The sequence below is a fragment of the Lathamus discolor genome, chromosome 6, assembly GCF_037157495.1.
Source record: "Lathamus discolor isolate bLatDis1 chromosome 6, bLatDis1.hap1, whole genome shotgun sequence".
Taxonomy (NCBI): Eukaryota; Metazoa; Chordata; class Aves; order Psittaciformes; family Psittacidae; genus Lathamus; species Lathamus discolor.
The window spans coordinates 62,832,828-62,860,028 of record NC_088889.1 but is presented as its reverse complement, the minus strand read 5'-3'; the positions used below and the strand labels follow the sequence as shown (position 1 = coordinate 62,860,028).

The 27,201-nt window shown below is 39.4% G+C and overlaps 1 protein-coding gene across 1 annotated transcript in view; it reads left to right on the top strand.

The window, feature by feature from the left end:
- Window positions 1-27,201, top strand: part of KIAA1549L (KIAA1549 like) — a 71,515-nt gene that overhangs the window by 38,184 nt on the left and 6,130 nt on the right. Inside the window, exons 15-20 of the mRNA XM_065685812.1 lie at window positions 5,592-5,770; window positions 7,415-7,632; window positions 13,401-13,530; window positions 18,601-18,948; window positions 23,749-23,846; window positions 25,669-25,814. Of these exons, the coding sequence (XP_065541884.1) occupies window positions 5,592-5,770; window positions 7,415-7,632; window positions 13,401-13,530; window positions 18,601-18,948; window positions 23,749-23,846; window positions 25,669-25,814 (1,119 nt within the window). The remainder of the gene's footprint in view (window positions 1-5,591; window positions 5,771-7,414; window positions 7,633-13,400; window positions 13,531-18,600; window positions 18,949-23,748; window positions 23,847-25,668; window positions 25,815-27,201) is intronic.

Below are 27,201 nucleotides of genomic sequence, written 5' to 3'. Positions count from 1 at the left end.
CACTTCAGAGGAGCTCTGATCTGCCACTGAGTATGACAGCAGTTTTCATCCAAGCAACAGCATGAAGGGTGTGTGTAGATGTTCATGCCATCAGATCCAGTGGTAGTCTGGATGGCTGTGATATTTCACTAATATGTCAGCATTGAAGAAGACAAATGTATGGGTTTATTGTACAAATAGGAATCTATTTCTGCAAAGCTTTTTAAAACTCATAAAGAGCTACTTTTACTACTTAAAGAAGTGGCTTCTGTTGTAGGTTCGCATGAACTCCCTGTCTTCTTTGTGTCATCATCCTTGTGAGTTAAATAATTTTTTAAAGGTATAGAACATGACTAGGATGGCATTACAGGAGTGTCAATCCAGAAAAGAGGTTGATGGATTCTCTACAAAGATTATAAAGTACAGTGTCTCTTTGGATTGCTTTGATATTTTAATAGATGAGGTAGATGTGGTTGAAAGAGAAGACATAACCACAGAAAGATAAATCCTTGCTTCTGCTTATAGGCACAAGAAGCCTTCATAGCAAGTGAATGAAGCAAGCAGCTAATAGAAGAATAGACATCCCATGTATACAGTTTCATTAAAAACCTGCAAATACTGGTTTAGAGATCTCGGATGACCTTGTTGGGTAATCCCTGTTTCAAAATCCCAGGCAAACCCAGGACTGCAGCACCTCAGGGCACGTGGCCTGGCTTTTAGCAAACTTTGCATAGGAGAAAATAATATCCAGGAGGAATCATGAACAGCTTCCTGTAATCAGGAGCTACGTCTCTAAGCTATCTGTTTCACTGAAAATATGATATTTGTGCTGTCCATGAAAGACAAGCACAGTGTCTCATGGTTGGGTATGTTTGGAAAGGGGGGCAGGTACATGTGTATACAAGTGTTTTCTGATACACTGCAGCATCCTGTAGAGAGGTATTTCAGACACAGACATCAGACACTGATGTTAGGACACTTGTATTTTACTTACAGTCTTACAAACACTGTCAGAAACATTCATTTCTTTATTGCTAAGTGCTCTTGCTCATACCTTTCTGGAGACAGCTAACAAAGGGCATGCTTCAGATAATGTAGAAAATTTTTTTTTCAATATAGTTTTTCTCTAAAATGAAAATTATTTCCACATTATTATACACTCAGGAGTCAGGATTTCTGTTTGAAATACTGATACTCAGGCTCTTTCCTAAGGAGCTATGCTTTTAGATCTGTGACAGTTTGCTGTACGTATCCACTGTATGTATGGTTACAGTAGTTGCATTCCCTTTATACAAAATAATTCTTTGAAAATTTTTAATGCTGCTCATTTAATGACCTAAGAAAAGCCAAAGCACATTTACCTGCTTGAGAGTGTTCCCCAGATCTTGGCTTTCTGTGTTTTTCTCTATTGATAGAGTCATGAAATGGATAGGGTTGGAAAGGACCTTAAGATCATCTGAGGTCATCAGAGATGTCATTCTTTTTCTGAAGACTTCCAAAGTTGGTCTGATTGTTGCTTCCGAGCAGGACAGCACATATCTTTGTTTCAGGTATTTACTGTAAGGTTACCTGATCCACGGGTGATTCAAATTTCCTTACTGGTTTTTGTACAGGTAAGTATTTCAGTTCAGTTTTTCTCCCAACATATTTTGATTTGGGAGAAGGGGATGAAGGACAAGGTGGAGGGAAAGAGAGAAGAGACAAAATCCTGGGTGGCCTTCATATTGAAATCTTAGGCTGAAAAAAGTACATTTATTTTTAATATAAATTAATAACTAGATAAAAAAAATATATATTCCATCTGTCTAACTGGTCCTTAACAGCTCAGAGACACAACTCTGCAACTCCTTTCCAGCTGGTTGGAGGACCAGTGGCACCACCTGCTGGCATCCCTTGCTGGCAGTAACGCAGAGCTGCACCCGAATCTGGTAGCACCCCTGAAGTATCTTTACCAAATCTTGTATACCGGCTGCCGCAGTGATGTGGAGATAAAGTGATGGTCCTGCTCTTCAAAAACCCAGTGTCACATTGATCTTCACTACAATTAGTGATCAACCTGAATAAATGACTACTTTGGATAGATCTTCATATACTTCAGTCACAGGAAGATTAGGAACTGTAATTCACTCTCGGTGGATCATGTGGCATGATATATCTAGCACAAGATGTTTCAAACATGGGAAATTACTGTTAAGTAGGTGATTAAGGCTTTTTTTTTTCCTTTTGTGCTGCTGAACTTCTTGCTTCTTGTGTGCATGTAGACAATGCAAGCAAGAGTAGAACAGTGAATCCATAATAATGATGGTATGTATTCATTTAAAGACAGAAATTAAAAGCATTGTGTCTGTGCCTGTGGCAGGTGGAGTGGACCTAAATGATCTTAAGGTGCTTTCAATCCTAACCTGTGATTCTATGAAATCTATGTTGCTACGTGCTTATTGTGAATGACTGTAAAGAATACCTACACAGTTTTCTGAAGCTTCCTGTGCCTGCCAGCTGCTTGCCCACTGAGGGGTTTGGCTGGAGGACAGGCCTGGAGCAGGGAGAAGCAGCAGAAATAAACACTTGAGGGCTTCCACTTTTCACTGGGCTCCCTTTGGTTTCCAAATTGCTGTGGTTCAATTATGTTACAAATGCTTGCTGAAAATTATCATGGAAAGAGATTTAAGAAATATTAAAATTCCCATCCTACTTGCTTATGGTTCACTTGCCAGTAACTGAAGATCACAGACTCTGCAAAAAAGGGCAGTGGAAAAAAAACCACCCTTCTTTTATATTATACTTGCCAATTAGTGAACAAATGCTAAGTTAAGGTGGAATATACTTGCGATTTCTAGGTTCATTTGGCCATTATTTTCATGCCAATAGCACTGCAGTAGATATAGGAGACAACTGAGGGGGCTGATACTGAGGGTGCCCTTTGGTGTTAACATACCACCCTTTGGTGTTAGCATATCAGAAGTAGCTGTCATCTCTGATTCCTGATTCTTTTTACTCTTAGTTTTCTTTAATGAGTCTTTGAACCAGAGGAATCCTATTTAATTAAGCAAAAAATGGTTTCTGATCCTGAAATGAGGCCTGAGGAGACAATCCACACTTCTGTAGCTACTCATTCTCTCTGTGGGTACCTGGAGATCACTGCTGAGGTCAAGTGCAGTCCTGGAACACTGCAGAGGAAACACATTGGTGCTTCTTGGTTCATTCTGCTTGAAATAGGGTACACAGAGAATGCTGGGAAAGAATCATGTTTTGGAAGTTGATGCTTAGCCAGGGATTTTGGGTATGCCTGGCTCGGGCAAATGCAGAGACAGGCATCCAAGGAGAAGAGATTCCACAACTTCTTGGTACTTGGATCACTGATGAGATACTATCCAGGCTCACCTAAGCTGTAATTATTATGAGACACAATCTTCGTTGGTGAAGAACACAATTTAAACAAACTTTTTCTCTCTTAGAGATGGTTGTGTCACAGCAGAGGTACCTTGTTAAGGTAGCATGGAAGTTTCAGCGGCAAATTACGGACAAGACCCATCTTTCAGAACTGCATTTGGTGACTTACATGAGACCTGAAATGATTCAAAATGCCTCCAGGGAGGAATGTCCATGCTTCACGTTTATACTCGTAGTGTAAAAGCCTTCCTGTTCACATGTGGTCTGTGACAGGCAGGCATCTCTTCATTTGACTGCTTTTGCTGATCTTTGGCAGCATGGTCATCAGGGGGAGTCCAGCAGTTAATTTCACTGAGCCAGGTTTGCGAGCCTATACAAATTCAGTGTTTGAATAGCCCCAGGAGGCACAAAGGGATTTCAGACCCACTAAAGACTCTGTCGTATTTGGATAGTTCCATGGAGCCAGAGGGACAATATGTAATGCCGCATCTGGAATATTGCGTCCAGTTCTGGGCCCCTCTGTTCAAGAAGGACAGGGAATTGCTTGAAGGAGTCCAGCGCAGAGCCACAAAGATGATTAAGGGAGTGGAACATCTCCCTTATGAGGAGAGGCTGAGGGAGCTGGGTCTCTTTAGCTTGGAGAAGAGGAGACTGAGGGGTGACCTCATCAATGTTTACAAATATGTAAAGGGTAGGTGTCAGGATGATGGAGCTAGGCTTTTTTCAGTGATATCCAGTGATAGGACAAGGGGCAATGGGTGTAAACTGGAACATAGGAAGTTCCACGTTAACATCAGGAAGAACTTCTTTACTGTAAGAGTGACAGAGCACTGGAACAGGTTGCCCAGGGGGGTTGTGGAGTCTCCTACACTGGAGATATTCAAGGCCCGCCTGGACAAGTTCCTGTATGATGTACTGTAGGTTACCCTGCTCTTGCAGGGGGGTTGGACTAGATGATCTTTTGAGGTCCCTTCCAACCCTTGGGATTCTGTGATTCTGTGATTCTGTGATTTAACCCATGTATTTCTCAAGCATTCAAGTGGTGTCAACTCCAGCCCATACTGAGTATAGGCATTTCATTATAGGAAGATAACGAGCTTACTCAGGGGCTTCATATTTTGTGTTGCACACTATCAAATAGTTTCTTACCAACATAATTGGCTGTCTAAACTGCTGAGTTTATACAAGTCCATTATAATTTGTGCACTGATTAAATATTAAACTGGAGTGTCTTTTCAGAGGAAATAAATTTAGAGCAGACCACTTTGTTCTTTAGCAAAGGATCTCTGCTCCTGTCAGTTAGGAGATGGAGCAAAAATTCTTCCTTCTAATATCATAATAATTCAAAAATATGTGCAAAGATTTCTTTGTAGAATATGTGCTTGTGCTTTAGAGTCATTCTTCTATTTCAAAATGAGGATAAAAATGTTTAAGATTCAACAGCTGACAAGGCGATGCAGGCTTACAAACAAAACATGGAGGAGAAAGGGCCCAGTTGTGTGTGTGTTACCCATTTAGGTAGAAATGTAAAACTGAAGATGCTTTGCCATGCCATTTAATTTTCAAGATTTTTTCAGAAGCCTTCTCCTGTCTCTTAATAAATTTTAATGGTTTAACTTTATAGCCACCTGAGGTACTGCTTTGCAAAGCAGTAAGCCAAAATAAACTTCTACACCTTCAGTTTCTTAAGCATGTTTTAACACACATCAGTGATGCTTTCATTTTAACAGATATCACTTTTAGCATTTATGACTTTTACTAAAATTAGTAGGTTTATTTTTCAGAGTTTGAGAATGACCACGCTCTTGCAATATAAGACAAGAAAAGCTGCACTCTTGTGTTAGATCAGGTGTAACTACTGATGCCTTGGCATGGGGAGACTTGTGTGTGTATGTTTCCACGTGAAACTTAGGAAAAGATGTACTTTGACTTTCATTGTCATTTTCATACATTTTTCTGTGTCATTCTTTTCCTCCTTTTCTTCTATCTTAATAGTGCAAATTGGAAATCAACCTTTTTGAGGGTAGTGACAGGTAATACTTTGAATACATAATGTTGTCAGTAATTTAATGGGAGTTTTTTCGGTGTAAAGGTCTCCCAGGTCTGCCCCTCAAGTGTACTGAGCACATAATTAATCTAAAGCATGTACTTGCTGAATTTTACTATGAACATGCAGTAAAAATATCTGTGTCTTTATGCTGAATAAGTTTGATGTGCTTTAGTGCCCATAAGTGATGAAGAGGAAGGAGGCATTCTCTTTGATAACGTTGCCAAATCTGCCATTGACCCCTTTGACACCTCTTCGGGATCAGTGCAGCTGATAGCGATCAAACCTGTGGCTCTACCTGCGGTTCATGCTGCATCAGAGAGGAGCCAGGAATCTGCCGTCATTAATGGAGAGGTAAAGGCTGTCAGATAATGTCTCCAGCTGTTTCCTTGGCTACATCCATGAGTGAAACAATCTGAAGCCTGTTAGACTTGAGGACCGATAAAAGCTTTTCACCCTGATTCTATATAAAGTCCCATTAACATTGCAGGCTCAGAGATCTGTGTATTTAAGATTTGCTCTTTCACAATGCACCTATGAATGCATGTGACCTTGGAAGAGTCAATTATCTATATTTCTACCTTCCCAATATCCTTCTCTGCTATCATATTCTTTTTAACAAAATGAGTAATGAAGGCCAAGAGCAGAATAAGATCTTTGTCTTCATGAATTCTGTGGATGAGCATGGAAATGTATATAGATCATCTGGGGACCAAGCTGATCTATGTATACTGAGCAATGCATCCCATTCAGAGAAGAAGGGGATGCAGCAGCACCATGGCTTTGCTCAGTCTGCACTCCAGCCTGTGCACAGAGGGATACAGTTGTTTCCTGGGAACAAAATGGGATGGCACAAGTGTCTGATCCAGGTGTTGGCCAAAAACTATGCTTTGGATCCAATACTTGTTGGAGTTTGATTATTCATGTTTTTATGTAGATTTAAGCAAGACTGGTTCATTTACAGAGGTCTGAGGCTTTGTTATAGTTGTTGAACATAGTGGGGACAAGCCAGAGTGGTGTCTTGTTTGTAAGACACTTGTTTGTAAGACACTGCAATGGTCATTTAAAGATCAGCCAGAAACTGTCTGATGCTGTTTAAAAGCAACAAGGAGGGCTGCTGCCAAAGACAGAGTAAAAGACAATGTCATCAGGCTTCCCATGTGGGCCTGGATTAGAGCAGTCTGTTGTGCTCTATTTCCTACTTGTATTTTAAGCCCTGACATGCCCCATGGTTTCCAAACTCGGAGAAAGGTTTGTTTAGGTTTCAGCATCTATTTCTGTAAGTCAGCAGGATGGCACATTTGGTGCTGTATGCTCTCTTGTACATACATTTGAAATTTGTGAGAAGACTCTGGAAACACAGAGCCCAAGTAAACAGCTCATTTCCATGTAACTGGCAATTTGAAGCAGGGAGGAAATTTTCTCAGTACTTAGAAGCATCATGGGACCTGACCTGTACTGGGTCAGACCAAACATCAGTTTATTTAAGGATCTTGTCCTTAAATAAGGGACCCATAACAGATTTGTAAGGAAGCATATAAATAAAAGGAACACATGATGATATTTCACAGGAATTCTTCCCCTGCCATCAGTGATGACTTACTTAAGGTTTTGTGTAGTCAAGGGCGCTATCTTTCTCTACGTACAGGACCTTGGAAGAGTTCTCATCAGTGAGTCCTCCCTGTGATGCCCAAAAGCATGCACTGTGTTGGGTCACAACAATTGGCTAACATCATCAGTGTTTTTCTTCAGTGGGTGTATCTGAGTCACTGTTATAATGGTACATATTTTTTAGGCTAAAATTATTTAACCATCTGCCAAGGCACAAAAATGCAGCAACTCTGTTCACTTGCAGCTCCTCACTGCTTGCAGATGGCACGGTGTGGTGCAAAATGCGCTCTGTAAAATGACACATGCAGTGCATCAAACATGCTCCGATAGCACTGTTTGGAAGTAGCCAGCCCAGCACCATCCTTTCAACATCTTTCTGTCTTTTAGGTGAACAAGGCTTTGAAGCAGAAGTCCGATATAGAACATTACCGCAACAAACTGCGCTTGAAAGCCAAGAGGAAGGGGTACTATGATTTCCCACAGGTTGATAATAACAAGGGGCTGACAGACAGAAAAAGGATGTATGAAAAAAACCAGAAAGAACTTGACCACATTTTGGGTCCAGATGCAGATGTCTCGTCCCCGTTTGCTGAGCCAAAGAACAGGTGAGTCTATATACAGTTCTTTCTTTGCCTGGGAGAAAAGTTGATGTCCAGAGGTTGTAGGGAATCAAAGGGTTTGTTCTTGATGAGCCAACTGTTTGTTGTGTGCTCAGCTGGCCCCTCCCTCTTTATGAAGAGAATTCATATAACCCGTGATTATTTATGATAATATGTCATCTGGTAAAGCTGCAATATGTTTAAAAAGAAAGAAAAGGAAAGACAAAAAAAAAATATATGGGAAGGGGCTGTAGCAAGTTCTTGGGAGTAATTTTCCAAGTCAAGTAAAAAGAAAAAGTGGTAGGCATGTTCTTGGTAATACTGCGAGTGAACTAAAGCCAGGATGTTAGCATCTGAATTTGCTCTTTCCCAAAGTTCAGTGGTGGTGTTATTTTGTCATTATTTTCATCTGAATATATTGCAGTAGGCATACAAGAGCACAATCAGTATGTCGTCCCTGTATTTCAGTATGTCCTGCAGGGATGGTGTCTGTGTTTATACCTGTATATAAGGTTGTGTTTATACCTGTAGCTGGTGATCTTCCTGTGCCTTTTACAGAGAAATTCATAATTTGCTTATCTGTGATGTGAAACTAACATATTGTATAACAGTACTAACGTCTGATTAACACTTCACTGTCTTTTGAGGATGGCACATCAGTAGCATTCATCTCTCAATTTTAGAAATGAGGGGGGAGTGCGCATCCTGGTTCTGCCTGAGCTTGTGGGTGGACCTGCTCTGTTGCTTGTGCTTTCTGAAACACAAGCTGGCACGCTGAAAAGAGGGGATCATACCAGTCCTACCCCAGGAGTGACACAGTGTGCAGATTCCTCATACTTAGGGAGGTGTGAAGGATTATAGGAGAGTGCCATTGAACCTTGCACTATGAGGGCTCTGGTTCTTGTCGAAGCAGTAGCAACTGATCCATTGTCCTGGGTTCAGCAGTAGCAGTCATTTTTCTCCTTAGTAGCTGGTGCAGTGCTGTGCTTTTGACTTTTGGCCTGGGTACAGTGCTGATAACACTGATGTTTTTAGTTGTTGCTCAGTCATGTTTACTCTGATCAAAGACTTTGTGAGTCTCATGCTCTGCTGGGGAGGAGGTGAATCCGGGAGGAAGCAGAGACAGGACACCTGATCCAAACTGACCAAAGAGGTATTCCATACCACAGCACGTCATGCCCAGGATGTAAACTGGGAGTTACCCGGAAGGGCAATTTCACTGCTCGGTTGGGCTGGGTATTACCAGTCAGTGGGTGTTGAGGTGTTGTATTCTCTTCCCTTGTTATTTCCCTTATCATTATTATTATTGGTGGTAGCAGCAGTGATTTGTGTTATACCTTAGTTACTGGACTGTTCTTATCTCAACCCATGGGAGTTACACTCTTCTGATTCTCCTCCCCATCCCTCCAGGAGCTGGGGGGAGGGAAGAAGCTGGGGGAGTGAGTGAGCGAGACTGCATGGGTGACAGAGTTTAAATCACAACATTCATGAGAGAAAAAGGGATGCTGAATTACATTTCCTCTGGAAATGACCCTCTTGCCTGGAGGCACATTCTTGCATCTCATCTCCTGGGAAGTTCAGGCCAAGTTTTTCCTATGAGCACAACACATGACTGCAGCCAAAGCATTGGTGGTGACACAGTCTCTGCACACAGTGCAACTTCAGCAGTTACCCTTGGGGCACAGAGATGAAAAAGACTGTAATGCAAAATATAAAAGCAGTTTTGGCTCAGAATACGGGCAAAAGTTGTGACCAGATGAACTTCAACAGGTCTAAGAGTTAAATGACTGCAGGATACTGACCTTGATGGGCCATTTCCCAGGGTTTTGCTGGTCAATGCAGAAAAAGATGCTGGCTTAACTGTATGTTATGTCCTTCCTGGAGAGTCTGGGCCATCATTTCGTTGTGCAGTTTTCCAGTGTGGGAGGAATAAACTGCTCCAAATGCACTGAAAAGTAAAATACTGATCCCTCAGAGCACAAAAGTCATGCTCTGTCTGCATGGTCTGTCCAGAAGGTAAAGATGGAACAGTAGAAACATCGGTATGATCGCATGCTGCACACATAGTGGAGGACTGTGTTACTTTGGATGTTTATTACACATCTCATATCATGTAGGAAACATGACACATGAAGCTTTAATGCTAGCCATCTGCTTTTTGTTCAGTATACTGATGTTTGCTTGTTCATGTGCCAATGTACTGGAAGGTCCTGGAATATGTTTTTTCTGCATGCTTTCCAATGTGTTGTGTAAACCTGTCACAGACTATTTGAGATAGTGATCACTGGCCGGATATAAACTGCTTGAAGGCAGGTATACTGCTATACAGGAATGATTTCATTGTGTAGCTGAACCATAAAAGACTGACTGCCAGATTTACTTGTTAAATATACAGTCTCTGTCCCTACATAGGAAGAGCAAAGAATAATTTCTGATGCTCTGTCTGTAAAGACACAAAGCATTTAATGAACTTCACAGATGTTGCAGATGTTTGCAAACAAATCAGTTCCAAAGTCTAACTAAAATTTCTGTACTAAGACTTGGAACTGAACTTGATATGGTGTAACACATATAACAGCATTATTGTCTTCATTTTTCTAACTAAAAATAAGGTGGCTAAACCAGCACACTGCTGGAGGAAAACCTTGAATAATACTACAAGGCAATGTGGGTTTATGAATCAATACCATTGTATTTTTGTAACAAAATAAAATTGCTTTTAAAACAATCTGTGCTAGCATAAAATTGAAAAGATTTGATCTCTGACTTTTTCTGCTTTCAATCATTGTTTATACATTACAGTTACAGCAATTAAAACCTGAAAAAAAGTCATAGTTTCTAGAGAGAAGGTCTATTATACTCTTTTCTGTTTTGTATATATTCCACTAAGTTAAATCACATTACTACAGCATTTCCAAAACACATCAGAAAATGAAGGTGCCTTTGATTACATTACTCAAGATCACCTTTACATTTTGGATTTGTTTTAAATTATATTTAAAATTTAAAAAAGACATTGCTACTAAATAATTTGATTGATTCAAGAACAAACAGCTTTGTGCTCTTAGTACATTGGGAGTCTCCTGTACCATAAAATTTCTGTTTTGAAATGTTCTGGTTGTTCCCAGAAGGCACTTACTAACCCTTTTTGAATGCCATTTGTTAGCGTTCATACTCCTTTCTCATTAATAAAACTCTCTTAAATGAGCTAATTGGTAATCTCAAGGCAATTTTTAAGAGCATTCTGATGATATGAACTATTCTGGGATTTTCTTTAATAGTTTTAAATCAGGTCAAATACCTGCATATATTAGAGAGCTGTATACTTGAATCCCTTAGAAAATATATCACAACTGCATCAACTGTTTATGGATCTATTGTAAAACATGCATGAAATTCTAGAGACCTTTAATGTAGGTTGTCAGATCTGATCAGCCTTAGCATAACGTAGCTCCCCGTGTTTTTTGGTAATACTGACCACATAGTCTTGGAAGAAACAAGGCACTTTACACAATAATATTTTTATAGGGGAAATTTATTCCAAAACCTCTGCTTTCCTTCTGCTTTGGCAGTGCATTTGGGACTTTCAAACATGTGCGTAAAGATTTGGGTGACTTTTAAGCCGCACAGAAGTTTTTGAAAGTTGCATTAAAATTAAGTATGTGTCTGAACACTTAGTTTAATCAGAAGTGTAAAACTGGTATCTTTTTTGTCCTGTGTTTTATCCTGTCTGGTCATGTAGATGTCTGTCTGTCTGCATTTCTGCAAACCAGTTTCTGCTGCTCTAATCTGTCAAGGCATAAAGTTCTGTTAAGCATATCTGTAATATCTGAAGAATTGTTTCTTATCAGTGAATTAATTTAGACTCTGTTGTCTTTACATTTGACTGAGTTCTTAAGATGTTAAACCATGAAGTCTTAGTAACTGTTCAATGGAACAGTCTACTTAATGTGGTTTCCTCTTACGTCACTTACAGAATTTTTCCAATGGCTGAAATATTGTGGTAGATCTCTTTCTTTGTAATTATTCAGACAGTCCCAAACATTTCACTCCAGAGACCTTATTTTTACACCACTTATTAACTCAAATAGGACTCTCAACCACAGGCTCACCTAACTTTAATGCAAGCATTTTTTGCCCTTCAATGAAATCTTAGCATGAGATTATATTTTCTTTCAAGTTACCTGGCAAGCATAAGAGAATGTTGGAAAACTCACCCAAGCCTTCTACCTTCAATAGCCCCTTTTGAATCTTCTGTGATTCCCACAAATTTATCAGTCATGGCTGAGACACTGCTATGCTGTGCCTTTGAAAACCTCCGCTGCTGTAGTGTCAAAATCATGCCACCACTGTGTTGAACCCACTAGCACAGCAGCAATCTTTTGCTAAGATTTGATTGAAAGGCAAAAATATTTGTAATTTTTTAACTTTTCTAATGTAGAAATGTACTTGCATGAATGTGATGCACTAAGAATGTTTTCACTTCTCCTGAGTAACTGACTAAAGTAATGTTGACACACAATGTTACTACAGCACCACTACTTGGGTAGTACCAGCTACTCAAAGACAACCTTGAGAAAATACGGAATAAGTGTATGTTTCCAGTCAGTCTGTGAGGGTTAGTTGTCTTGCTGTCTTCAAGAGACAGAGGAAGAGACAATATATCCCAGCATATATCTACTTTTAATATTTTGAAGGGAATAACTGCACAAACCAGAAAAATAGCATGACTAGGCAAAGATAACTTTATATAACAACAACATGATTACTGTGTTAATAAATGAAGCTGGCATGCCATTATTTGATCTGTTATTGATCTACAAGCGGAGGAGGAGCGCTTCTCTGGGGTATGCAGGAAAGGGAGTAATGACCAGATACACTACAAGAGCAACATTTCTTAAAATTTTCTGGTTTAGATGTAGCCTTCTTAAAAGATGCAGCTTGATGAAACATCAAGTTCCCATATCACAATTTGGCAACTGCTCCTGAAGCGTTTATGCTGGGATATATGTCTTATAGAGGAATGTTATATTTGGGTTTGTATAACCAACAGGAGAAGAAATGGTTGCACTGGAAAGATTACAGGCTATTTTGGGTATTGAGCTATAGGCTGTTTTTCTATTACATTTGCTTCCCCTTGCTTCTGAGCACACAGTGGTGAAGGCTCAACACCTAGGGATACCCTTGCCAGTGCTTCCCAGCTGGAAGCAGTTTAATCCCAGGGAGTACAGCTCTCTGATAAAGTTGTGGCCAGTTACCAAACTGGCTATTTAAAACAGCATCTTGCAAGCAGTTCCCTCCCACTCCTGTCTCTTCCTTTCACTTTGCTGGGTGTTTGCTTCAGTGGAGCGTTATTCTACTCCTTGCTTGTTCCTCAGGATCAGCAACCAAAATCCCTGCTCTTCAGCTGAGTATGTGAAAGGCCCTATTATTTTTTTATAATAGCACCTATTTATTTTTTATGAATTTGAATCATATCACCTGAGGTCAAAAGTGTTCTCATATCTTCCTGGGACATATTTAATCTGAAAAGCTTCTACATATGATGTTCATGTCTTTTATGTGGCTTTAGTTTTTTTAAGAGTAAACAAAATTAATGATCTCTTGAAAAATCTTACTGATTTCTATCACTTACATGTACATAGATAGAATATCCTATTATTGAGTGGCATTTTTATAAACCCCATCATTTTAGAATAAAGGTAAGTATTGAAAACTGCTGCCTATCTCTTTTTTGTTTTCATTTTACTGTTTCCTTGTTTCACATTTCCTAGGCAACCACTGAAGAACTCTGTATACAGAAGCAGGCAGTCTTTGAACAGCCCTAGCCCAGGAGAAACTGAGATGGATCTTCTTGTGACTCGAGAAAGACCTAGGCGGGGAATCCGTAACAGTGGATATGACGTGAGTTTATCAGATACATGTAGTGAAATTTTCTCAGCAAGGTCTTAACTTACTCCTAAAACCAGGTAACTATTGGTAAGCTACAAGCCAGAGTGGTATTGGGAGCTTAACATTACAGTACTTTGTGTGCACTCAACATCCTGAAAAAAGCTCAGGATACTCAAAGCACAGGCTCTTTCATAAACTTTATGGCTGTACATCATTTTGCAGTCTGAAATGCAAACAAAACGTTTGCCCTGAAACTCATTGTTTGCCAAAGTGCTGAATTTTGAATTTAGATAGTTAAGAACTAATCCACTGACATAATACTGTGCCTTTTTTTTTGCATTGCAATTAAAATCTCCTGTTTGTTCTGTAGCCCTGGTGCTGCTCTCTTGAGTCAGAAGAAAAAAATAGCCCTCACACTGGGCTAATGTAGAATTTTTTAGTCCTTTGACATGTATACAAAAAGTTATAGCTTAGCAATCCCTGAAGATCAGTCCCTAAAAAAGGTCTAAACCAGTCTGTAAAATAAGGAAGTCCGTCCTCTAAACAAGCATTTTGTCAACTCTTTCTCTGCTGTCAGGGATGCATTTTTAGCGAGGTGAAGGAATGTGCCAAGTTCAGGGGATGTGCCAAGGGAAGTTTAAATCCCTTACAGAATTCTTCACGGCATGTTGTTGGTGTCATATTCCTTAAATTATTTCCTGCATGTGGATGCTTCCCATCAGATTGCATGAGTCCTGTTGTGTCATGTGAGTGAGATAACTGGTGCACTGCTTTGAGGCAGAGGAATACATCACTGTAGCCTGGAAAAAGAAAGTACAACCTGTCGAAATAGGCTTTACATTTTGCAAAAAGATTTCCTTCCAATATTTCCTTTATTTTTCAAGCTTTCTTAGATAAAAACATCATCAAGCCAGCCTTCTTCCCTCAGTATCCTGAAAATCATATTTCAAGAAAGCAAGGGAATTTTTTAATATGCTAATAAAAGCTGTTTCTTCACAGGTGATATTTTTCTGAAGTTAAAGTTGAAAACATTCTAGGAGCAGGCATGGCCTCACATTATTAGTTCAAAATTAATATGCCATAAATAGCAGAAGGTTTTTTAAATGCAATTAAATATATTATATATACTCTCTATAAAGTACATTTGAAGGAAAATTTGTTTAAATCCTTGAAAGTAGATTAATGAGCTGGTGCAGATTCTGAAATACTCTAAAAGTCATGATAAACTCTGAGCTCTGTGCACACCACACACAAGTTTGCTTTCACTTGTTTCTGTTGTTGCAGTTGGGCGAGCTGTCCGTTGCACTGTGTTTTTACTGGTCACCTACCTAAAATTCCATTTGCCTGATGTGCCGCAGATTCACTGCAGTGCACCTCTTCTAATTCTGAATATATTTCTCATCTGAAAGTAGAAAAATGCATGGGGGAAATGGGAGAGGATGTTGAAATTTAGTTCCCAAGCCTCCACTTGCAGCGTGGGCTGGTTTCCCTCAGTCCTGTCTGAGGCTCCTCAAGCTGTGCTTAGTGTCTGACAGGCTTAGTCTCCCTGGATACCCACAGGCAAGCTCCTATCCATATTTATGCACGGAATTCATATGGATCTCACCAACGGTGTAACTAAACACCTCTGGAAATCGGACCTCTGAAAATAGATGGGAAAGGACTCTGAAAAAGTGCTGGATTTTATGCTGAATCCTCTGTCCTTTCCTTTTCATCTAGTAACATCTGGTACTGTTTTTTTGACATCCACTTTATCATTCTAAAGGTTCCAGATCGCTCAGACTCTTGCTAACCTTTTCCTCCCAGTATTTTACTTAGCAGCAAGTCCTGCCAAAGAATAGCAACACTTGTTTTAGAAGCAGTTCCAAATAATTAACTTAATGAATCAAGTAATGAGATATTTTTACAGATTAACAAATTGTTGCATTTTTCATTTGCTTGTTGTTTCATTGTTGGTGAGTTTGGGGTTTTTTTGTTTGTTATTTTTTCTGGTGGGGGAGAGAGTTGTAGCCAGCATGCCCAGGTTATGTGTTGAGGTTTGTCTTCCCAGCAATGAAAAATGGTTTATTTTATTTTAAGGAGACTAAGAAACCCCAGATCCTTTAAGAAAACTCCTGAAGAACTGCTAGACTCGTGTGCACACCCAAATCACGAGAGTCTATGATCTGCATGATTTTGCTTTGCTCTTTAAATAGGAGAGGGGAGTAAGAGCTCAGAAATCTGCCATTCCACACTATGTTTTTTTTTATTTATGTATTTTTGGTTCCCTTTACATAAAAAATTTCTAGTACTTCAATTATGGCTTTCTAATATTTCATTCCCTATAATGATTTTTGTGCTATTTCTCTGAATCATAGTTCTGTTTCTAGAGCTAAAAAACAGACAGGTCAATAGTTACATGCTGTTTGTTCTGACTCTGATTATATTATTTGCCTTTAAAGCACCTTTATAAATAGATTATTATTGAACAGTGCCTATCTCTCCATTTTAAATAATGCTAACAGGGTTTACTATCATCATCTTCACCAAGAAAGCAGACTAAGGAGGCTTTATCAGCATGTTCATTACTTCCAACACATTCACAGACAATTGCGAGTAGAGCAAGTGCTATAAAGAAAAAGTCTAGAACGTCTAGACTGCTAATGAGCTTTGTACTATGGCAGAAAATATTTAGGCTGGTTTTGGTGTCAAAGGAAAAAAATAGCCTTACAATATGTATCTCAGATCAATCTGCAAAAGAATTTACTGGCATAATTTTATTGACATAGCTAAATTAATGCAACTCAAAAACTTCAATGGATTAATGTCCACATGAAGAATTTTACTGATATAGTTGCTGCCGTAGAGTTATGCCAGAAGTGTACGAAGTCTATCTCTGTACAGGATTTTTTCTTCCTTCTTCATGTAATTCCATTTCCTTGTTTTATACAATAACTGTGTATGAACAATATCTGAATTTTTATAATGGTAATGTTAATGTACAATGGCATCTGTTTATGATACTTGCATGTTTCAATTGCTGGGAAAGCAAAAGACATACATCAGAAAGTGACCGGATGAATTGAAATAAATTTTAAGACTTGAGGAAAAGTAACGATCACCAGTCTCCTCCAAAGTCTTTTTGACAACTTTTATATGGATAAATCAAAGTTGACTTAATGTTGACTGCTTATATGCATTCTTTATTCATAAGAGATATTTTAGACACTATAGAAGCCTAATGGCTTCACCAAAGGGTTGTAGTAAAGAACCTGATTAATTTCAGCATTGGATACTAGCTGGTCTCTTGTGGGATTCCATTCACTGACATTTTTGTAGGTATGATGGAATAGAAGAACCATGGTTATTAATAACCTAGTTGGGACAGTATGATTTCAGAGACTCTTGGTTGCACACATAGAAACTACTATTGCATTTTATAGTCAGGCTTCTAAAATTTATGTTATTTTTATTTACTGTAACACCACAAATAAGATGGAATCAAAACTCAGGAAGAAAATGAAGGGAAACTATTTAGCTGAAGATTTCCTACAAAGTTTTTCAGTTTGAGACAACTTGTTGCAGTCATATTGCTCCTCCCAGAGTCTTATTGTGTACTGCTTAGGAAGCCTGGAACTGAGTTGTGGTTTTGAAGTTGTATAATATACTATGTAACTATAATCATATAAATGACAGTTGAATTCTAATATGCAGATGATTAATTATTGTAATAGTTTTCCTTATTGCTATATTTTCATTAAGTACAAAATATATGCTTGTAACAGCTAAGCTATTTTATTTAAATTATCGGGTTTTAGGCTAACAGGTAACTCTTTGAATGGCTGATAACAGAAGAAGAAAGTCAATTTGATATTTTCCACTGCAAATGAAGAAATATCTACTATGACTGTCCTATAGTGCATAAAACCATACATAACTTGTAGAAGGTTAGGGACACAGTTGCTTATCTAGTCAGGTGTAGAAAAGCGCTGTTACATGGGGAAAAAAAAAGTACGCCACACTAAGATCTACAGAGCAGTCAGATACATTATTAGGATAGTGCTGGAATTTTTAATAAGGGTATCCTGTTGTATTCATTTATTTGTGGCTATTTAAAATGCTAGCACAATTCTAACCACATGCTATATAGGAGGTATGTAACCTGTTCTTGATGCCAGTTATCCTAGCATCTTAAATGCATTTTACTGATATTTAAAGAGTTATAAAGAATTGGTTCCCTTTTTCAGGTTGCCTGTTTAAAATGTGTTTTTTAAAACTAGAGGCTGTAAAACCAGTCTTACAGAATATAGATTAAGTTAGGGATTTACTATCAAGTCCTTACTATATGATGTTTGCTTCTGTCTTGGAATTACACCAAAAAAATCCAGGGGGTGATTTCTGTTTGGATTTATCTGTACAAAAGGAATTACCCTAAAAGTAATCATTCAAGTTAAGCTGCCCAAGTGCTACCTGGACGCTTCATTCACATGTTCCTACATTAGATTTAGATAGATTTTTGTTCAGTTACTCTTTGATGGCTAGGTAAGATGACCAAGCTGGGTCAGAATTCTGCAGGGGAGAGGACCTAGTTTGTGGCATCATTGTTAACAGTCCTCACTCAGTTATAAAGTTCAGGAAAACACCAAAACTTTAATTCTCTTGAAATCTTAACATGTGAGAATGGAAACAGCGTTTCAGTCTCTGTAGCTGTAGCAAGTGGTCCCTTATAAGGGGTCCTTTGTAGTGGTGATACTACATAGAGAGCCATGCTCCTCCTGGCACAGTTGTGCTCCCATTGATACTATCAACTAAGAAAAGAATGTAAACATTAATTCTAATTGCTTTTAAGATGCGAATCATTGGCAATTTAGTCTGCTACAAAGTGTCCCTGATAGTTTTTGCAGCAAACAATGCAGGATATAAAAGGCTATTATACTTGCCCGCAGCGTGTAACTCCTTTGCAATACTTGTCATGTGTCTACATTGTCACAGCTTCTGACTTTGTATACATTACATCTGTGCTTGAGATTGTTTTGTGTGGAGCAGCACAATTACTGTCTTGTAAAGCTTTTTAAGTGTATGTGCTTTTATTCCATCCAACAGACTGAGCCTGAAATTATAGAAGAAACTAATGTCGACTGTGTCAATGAGCCTCGGGGCTACGCCAGGTCCCGTCAGGCCAAGGGCCACTCAGAGACCTCAACTTTAAGTTCTCAGCCCTCCATCGATGAGGTTCGGCAGCAGATGCACATGCTCCTGGAAGAGGCTTTCAGCCTGGCCTCTGCGGGCCATGGAGGACAGAGCAGGCAGGAGGCTTACAGCTCCGCACCGCACTTGCCCTACTCCGAGGTTGTGACCAGTGCACCTGGTACCATGACCCGGCCTAGAGCAGGGGTGCAGTGGGTACCCACATACAGACCAGAAGTGTATCAGTACAGTTTACCAAGACCAGTAAGTGAAACTTCTCTTTAGTATACTGTAATATGCTGCTCTGAGACACATTTTTAAAAGAAGTAGCCCTGTTTCCATGCTTAAAACCAGATGTAAAGCCATGCTTATGTTAAATAAGTATGGGTACAGGGATGTATGCATGTATTTTTACCCATACCTGTCTCTTGCAGGAATACTCGGTATCTATTTTAGTAGCAAGGTTATCTTGTATAAGTTGTGCTTGAAAGAACAGCCTGCACTAAGCTCCAGGCTGTTCAGCAGATCTGCCTGCATGTCTCCTCTTCTTCAATGAATGTATATTAGGAAGCAGTCTGGTTTTGTAGAAAAACTGTGTAGGCACACAACACCCAATGCTTCTGGACAAGGTCCATCACTGAAGAGCAAGAGAGTGGACCAAGAGCAGTGAGTGCAGTGGACCAAGAGCAGAGGAGTGACCTGAAATGTGGGCTGTTACTGTGAATCTTGCATTATAGCTATTGACTTGGGACTCTAGATGGTTTAATTCCACAGGTGTCTTGGTTAACCTTATGTAAGTCACTCTTTACCCTTCATTTTCTAGCCTCCAGTTGTGGCTAACATGTCCTTACCTCACAGAATTAATAAAGGAATTAAGAACTTAAATCCATGGGTGCAAATTATTAATGGAATTTTGTAGGTATAAAGACAGCAGTTGCAGTAGCATTACGCACACCCTTGGCATGGGAAACTACCTCTAAATTCCCACATACAGTATTGTGAAACTCAGCAACATATTTTCCTTCTTACGTGTCAGGTACAAATCTGAACAAGAGATGATTGCTTTCAGATGAGAAATAGCCCATATTTCAAAATCAGTGTGAAAAGCTGCTCATTTTAAGGCATTTTTTTGTCAGAAATGAATATATTTTTAAAGAATGCATTTCAGACTGGGTCCCTTACTAATGCAGAATAATGTCCTCAGTTCAAAATAACTATTAATATTGACTTCTTTACAAGACAATAAGAAACCCCACCAACATTAAAGGATGCTCTTTCTCTTCTATTCTGAACATATTTGAAAGCTAATGGCACTGCCTGCAAAGATTCAGGCTGGCGCTATTTAAAGCTTGCTAAAGGTTGTTTCTGGCACTTTGAAACTGATCCCATGAACTTCATAGAGCATATAATCATATTTTATGGTTAGAATTCGATTACAAACTTAAGAGACAGCTAATGGCTAGTCAAATTACTTTGACACTTCAGAGAATCTTTCTAAAATGAAATAAAATTTATTATATGGCACAATGTTGTTTTTTTTTCTTTTAATGTAATAGCCATACTTTTTTGGTGAATGCATCACCGTTTGCTTTCTAAGACTTCAGATACAAATGATTACTCTTCTAAATCACCTTTGTGTTTAGCACCTTTAAGCATTTCCTTATCTTTCTGGTGTTTTGAAGATAGTGTTAAAAAATTCCCTTCAGATAGTCAATGGCCACAGACGTGGATAGGCATGGGCTGCTGGACTTTGGATAAAGGCTGTTGATTTATAGCATGCTGTGTATCAGTTTCACAAATGCGAGCTGTACTTTAACCACACTGTGTACTGGCTTGCTCCCAGATGGGGACAGAGGGTTGGAATTGAAAATACCCAGCTGAGATGTGTGTGGGAAGTGACCTGTAGGTAGGAAAAACATGGAAGAATTGTCATTCTTTGCACTTAAGCAGCCATTTGCCTAGCTGGAACACCTCCGCTGAGCAACCGTGGGGAAGGTGCTGCCACAGGCAGTGCTGGAGGTGAGGTGGCTGGCACATAGGAAAGGTGTCTGCTTGGTGAGCTGTGACATGAGCAGCAGTCTCCAGCACCTTTGGGAATGAGAGATACTTGAGCACTGGCATGTTGTTATGTGGGGTAGGATGTTACCTGTCCAAACCAAGAATTATTTATTTTTGCCCTTCCTTAAAAGTCAGTTCCAGCCTGGAGTCTGGTACCTGTGTAGTCTGTCCTGAATCTCATATGTGATTACTTCTGCCTGTGATTGTTACATCCTTTGTTATTATATAAGTCCTTATTTTCCAACAAAATAGAGTTTGGAATCAATGCAGGATGCTTCTCTTTTTCATTTTTGTTTGGCCAGTTTTATTTTTTATTTGGTCTTGTTGTTGTTGGTTTGTTGTGTTTTGTTGTTTTTGTGAAAAACAAGTGATGAACTTTTTTTAAAGGATAAACTCATTTGGAAGAATAAAATTAGGCAAATTTCCTGCGAAATCAGCTGGGTTTTGTTTTGTTTTATTGTTTTGGTTTTTTAGTTTTCTTTTTTGCTGGTTGGAGTTACAAGTGTACAAATTTCAGTGAAATGACTATTTTTATAATCACAGCAGTTAGCCTAGAAATTAATTGCTCATCCAAACCTGTAATAGGCATCTGTAGTAAATCTTTGGATTAATTTAGCCTCTGAACACTTTTTTTCACTAATGTGTTGCATTCAGGAGAAAACCAATGCCCCAATTCTTGGAGAAATTCTCGCAATGTTGTTGGAGATCCTCTCGTATCCGTTTTGGTGTCTGTGGAAGGTCAGCACAAAGACGGCTGGCTGCTGTCCCCCTGGATGCACTGTTCCTTGGCATGGTGTAGCAGATCTCCTAACAGGAATTTTCCCCTTAACAGGATTCCATCTGCCCATGCATAGGCTTATGCATGCTCATGCAGCCATGAGCAGAATATTGCCTGTCACTCAAAATTGTTCATCTCCTATGTATACAGTAAAATAAGTGATTTGATTTTCTTTTTCCCCCCCAGGTATTCAGTGCAAGCCACAGCATGTTTCTGCTCTCTGTGAACTGTTCTCTGTGATCCTTTAAAATGTCTCTTTTGATACCCATTTGCCAAGGCATATCCACTAACACACAAGAGAACCCCCAAGTCTACCTCTGTGTCTTTATCCACCATCTTATACTTAGTCACCAACCACTCTGAAACATTAGCTCGTGTACTGCTCCTTTCAAACAGCAGTGGGGGGGGGGGGGAATTAATTTCATACTTACTTTCATATTCTCAAATGCATGCTGAGGGCAAGATGTGGGATGAAAGGCTTCTGGAGCCAGAGGAAGTGTTTGCTTCAGCCTGCAAGAGCCTGCTAGCTTTGCAGATGCAGAAGAGTCACTGTCCAGCACTATTAGGAGAAATCTAATTGAGGTTTTCTTTGATGCAAAATCAGTATTTCTTTTTTCTATACAATTCTTTCATTAAAAATCAGTATTTCCAACCCTTGGCTAGGGAATGTACCATTGCCTTATTTATTTTTTTTCCACTTAAATGTAGAAATTCTTTGAATACCATTGTAATGCGCTGGAAGTAAACATTAGGAGACATTGTGGCATGAAAGGAAAAATTACATGCCTTCATAGACACTCCTTTGAGCAACTCTGCCCTGCTATAATAGGGGTTCAGTGAGAGGCAGGAGAAAGACGCTTGATGTGTATTGCTTTTCCCTTAGAGATACTGACATCAGAAAGTTAGTATTTGGTTAAGTTACTCTTCCTGTGTGTTAACCCAGTTTTGCATGAATTTGAGGAGGAAGTTATTGGAACTCTGTCTAAATATGTAAGATTTAAGATAAGTACTGAAAGATAGTGTTTTTTGATATTTAGTGTGGGACTTATATTGCCAAATTCAAACCTAAATGTAGGTGTTAAGTCTGAGCTAATCATGTAAATGGTGTAGGCTCTTTCTACAGGCAGGAGATAGTGACTCATGGCATGGTAACATGTTTCTAGCTGTCTCTGCTCTTTGTGGAGGGAGCTTCACTGACTAAACCACATACATACCTCTTTACAGATCTAAAGAACCACCATTAGACTTTGGACTCTAGTTTTTGTCTTGATGTCTTGATACTGGGCAGCCTACCCACCATTTGTTATTTGCTATTGCTCTGATCTTATTTTTAATCCTGTGCATTGCTTGGAAGCGTCATCAGTAAAAACAACAAAGCTGCAAAACAGCCCAAAACTGCAATGTGTTGAAGGAATGTGTCAACGAAGTGCTAGAGAAATGTCATCCCTCTGTCTTTGAGTATTTTTATCAAAGTTATAACCTGTAATCTATAGCAGTACAAAGAATTTAGAAAGTAAAATTTTGTCCTCCATCTCATTTCTCGGATGCCGTATTATTTCTTGCACATGATTACTCGTCCTTTACATGTATTAGTGATGAAATCCAGAATTACCATGGGCAAGATGCTTAATGTTGTGGCTTAGTGGGTTGGCCCTGTGTTCTTCTGAATTGCTCTACTTTTTCAGAACTGTTTGAGACCTTTGTTATTGCTTTAGAATGTTACCAAAGTTGGTTGTTTTTTGGTTTTTTGTTTTTTTTTTTTTTTTTTTTGTGAAGGATTTTCTTTTCATCTCTGCAAGCCTGAAATGAAGAGGTTGTAATATGCATTGCTCACAGGCAGCTTTACTTCACTTGATGCTGCTCTGAGGATGCTTTCTGAATCTTTAAAAACTTTGTTTCTGGAGGAAGTGAAAATGCTCACATAATCATAACAGGTCTGTTTTGCCAGCAAGGTTACAAATGTCACAGAGACAGTGTTTAATATGCTTTATTTTAATTAGACTTCATCTGGGCTCTGAACTCATTTGTTCACATTTACTCCCACATCTGAAAATCACCCAAGCACTGTAATTTCTAAAATAAAATGTAATTACTATTGATGCCACAAAAAGTTAACTTCCTGTTGGCCAGCATGTGAAGCAGGTACTTAATTTCTGACTTGCTTTTGGTTTTTAATTTGACTGAGATCCATTGGTGTTTCAGAAAATATTTATTTCTCTCCTGTACAGGCTTACAGATTTTCTCAGCTTCCTGAGATGGTAATGGGCTCTCCTCCACCGCCTGTCCCTCCCAGAACAGGTCCTGTGGCTGTTGCATCTCTCAGGAGGTATTTATCTGTTGTTTCATTATAGGTATGAGCTCTAAATCCCACTGTTTGTAATACAAACTGGGGCAAACCCTGAAGGGGCATTTACAAGCCACTTAAAGAAACACATTAATGAAAATTCATAGAACCATAGAATAGTTAGGGTTGGAAAGGACCTTAAGATCATGTAGTTCCAACCCCCCTGCCATGGACAGGGACACCTCGCATTAAACCATGTCACCCAAGGCTCTGTCCAACCTGGCCTTGAACACCGCCAGGGATGGAGCATTCACAACTTCCCTGGGCAACCCATTCCAGTGCCTCACCACCCTTACAGTAAAGAACTTCTTCCTTATATCCAATCTAAACTTTCCCTGTTTAAGTTTTAACCCATTACCTCTTGTCCTATCCCTACAGTCCTTAATGAAGGGTCCCTTCCCAGCATCCTTATAGACCCCCTTCAGATACTGGAAGGCTGCTATGAGGTCTCCACGCAGCCTTCTCTTCTCCAGGCTGAACAGCCCCAACTTTCTCAGCCTATCTTCATATGGGAGGTGCTCCAGTCCCCTGATCATCCTCGTGGCCCTCCTCTGGATTTGTTCCAACAGTTCCATGTCCTTTTTATGTTGAGGACACCAGAACTGCACACAATACTCCAAGTGAGGTCTCACAAGAGCAGAATAGAGGGGCAGAATCACCTCCTTCGACCTGCTGGTCGCACTCCTTTTGATCCAGCCTAGGGTACGGTTGGTTTTGTTTCATTTCAATACGAAGAGGAAGGGAATAACAATGAATTTTGTCTTCTGTTAGCTAATCAGTTTCAATAAAATTAGGAAATCCAGGCTTCAGTTTCTTTTAAAATATGCTTTGCCTCAACTGACATAATGGTGCAGTATATTGCAGCCGTAAGAGAGATAACTAGCACTGTCATTTTCCCTGCTTATCTCAATTGTAAGGACTTGCAACAGGATATAGAGGAATTTCAAGATGTTTCTCAGTACCCTGGATCCAGGATTTCTGCCTAGCTTTCAGATATTTCAAACCTGTGTTTCTGAAGCCACACCTTTACCAAAAGCCTGATTGCCTTAGCTCAATTCATACATTTTGCTTCTTCCTCACACCAAGGCACTCTATAAAATGCTTTTTCAGGAATTTTCCCATTTCTGTGGTGGATTAGCTCATGTAGCTTCCAGTGCTGTGCTGTTAGGTGCTGCCTGGTGCCAGCTGCAGTTGAAGGCACAGCAGGCCTGCTGAGCATCACTGTGGAGCACCAAGGCCAGAGGAAACTTTCCTGACTGGCTGCTAATGACACCAGAACTGCATGCAAATATTCAGGACATAGACACTGTCTGCTGACATTCTTGTTCATCCATTAGATTTTAGTTCTGAAGCAACTGGGACACACCATTTCAAATGACGTTAGTACTTTCCAAGTCCAGTTAACATTACTTGTCGTAGTAGTCTCCTACCATATGATACCATGTCATATATACTTCTAGTAATATGGTAGTGTCTGCAGTCTGGTGTTGATAGTTTTGGGTGAAGTTTTGGGTTTTGTGTTGCATGTCACAGGCATTTGAAGCAGCAAGCAAAGTCTCTGTGAGATGGCAGTAACATGCTTTGGCCAAGTAGCGACCAAGCTAAAGAAGTCGCTCTCAGACTTCTCCAGACGTACTGTTCTCCAGTTGCTCTTCAAACTTCTGTCACGCCAAAGCAAAACCAGATAGGTCATTCCTAGCTGGCTTGTCATCAGCTGTAGCTGGTAGGCATACATGTGGCCATGAATCTCATCTGTCAGTCACAATGACAGAAGTTTCTATTTTTTTTCTTTCTTAATGCGCAGGTCTACATCAGATATTGGCAGCAAAGTGAGAATACCTGAGTCCAGTGGGGCAGATCAGGCCCAGCATCACGATCAGGCATCTTTTGCACCAGGTTCAAGAACTCCGTTGTCTGTTGGTCCACTTGATCAGTCAGCTTTTCACTCAGGTGAAAAAATGATGAAGACTTACGACTTGCAGCTTTGAGAGCCTTATAATTTATTTTGCATATAAATGAATGTATGGGATATAGCAAACATAGATGATTATTTGGAGAAAAACTGTATTAGGTGGTTTAATATTATAAGTTTAAGCTACTACGCTCTTTTGATGGTATCTGGATGACAATTATCTGAGAAAATACTTGATATAGCTTTTCATTGGTGGAATATGCTTTCTCAAAGAGCTATAGATAAGAGCTTGTAAGATTAAAAAAAACTGATTGTGTTGGTTCAAAGTCTTTACATTAGCAGGTTTATTTGACATGGCTCTTTTAATCTGCCAGAAAAAAAAAATCTTTCTTAGCTTTCTCAGAAGTAATAATTACCTGCATTGTATTCAACATCTTCTACTGAGAATACTAATGTGGATATGCAAATCTGTTGTCAATTAATTAAATATAGCAGGTTTGAAGGATCCGTCCTGCTTTCAGTTATTGTCATACCTTCTGCAAATGGTGCATGTGAATCTGAAAAGAGTAGATGCTCAGCCTTTCGTTTTAAAGCATTCCTAGCTACAAAATATGACATCTACCAAAGCTTGCTCTTCATGTCTCAAGTAATGTACTCTGTGATACATTTTTTTATCATTTCCAGCAACGTGGACATTTTATTGCTGTATGTTAAAAACAGGTGTGCTGTGCTGCCACTGCAGAGCGGCTGCATTTCAGAAGAGACAAAGTGACCTTAGTGTACATTGTGAAGTTTGCCAGAATAATTCTGCGGGTAGTTTGAGGAAAAATTCATATATAATAGATGCTATGTGCTGCAAAAAGCTGCAGTATACGGAAAGACAAGGAGAGTTGTGAGGAAACTGTAACACATGTGTTTCTAATGTTCTGGTAGGAAAATAAATTTGTATTGCCTCAATACATGAAGCAACATTGCTGCAGGTGCTGATTTGGCATGAAACAGCCTCGTGTCACTCTCATGCAGCCCATCAATATCAGCTCTACAATAACACAATAAGAATTTGCAATATGGTGTTACATCAGCTAATTGTTCATTTTGAATAGTGGCTTATTTTGCTGTGGTGAAGTTAAAAAAGTGTTTTGGTGTAAAAGCCATGTGCCATCTACAGAAGCAGCACTTTCTTCTCTGTACGTGTCTGAAGAATACTTATTTCTAGCCTTGCTAACTCATTTAAATTAGCAACCCTTCTGCTGTTTATGAGCTGGGAAGAACAAGGATTGCCCACACCTCTTCTCTTAGTCCACCTCCTTCCAAGCCAAATGGCCGGAGGAAATTGGTCTAGAGGTCCTGTGAGATACCCATGGCTACCTGCCATGCAGGCATACATCATGAATCCCACCTCTCCATAGCAACTGGATGGTGACT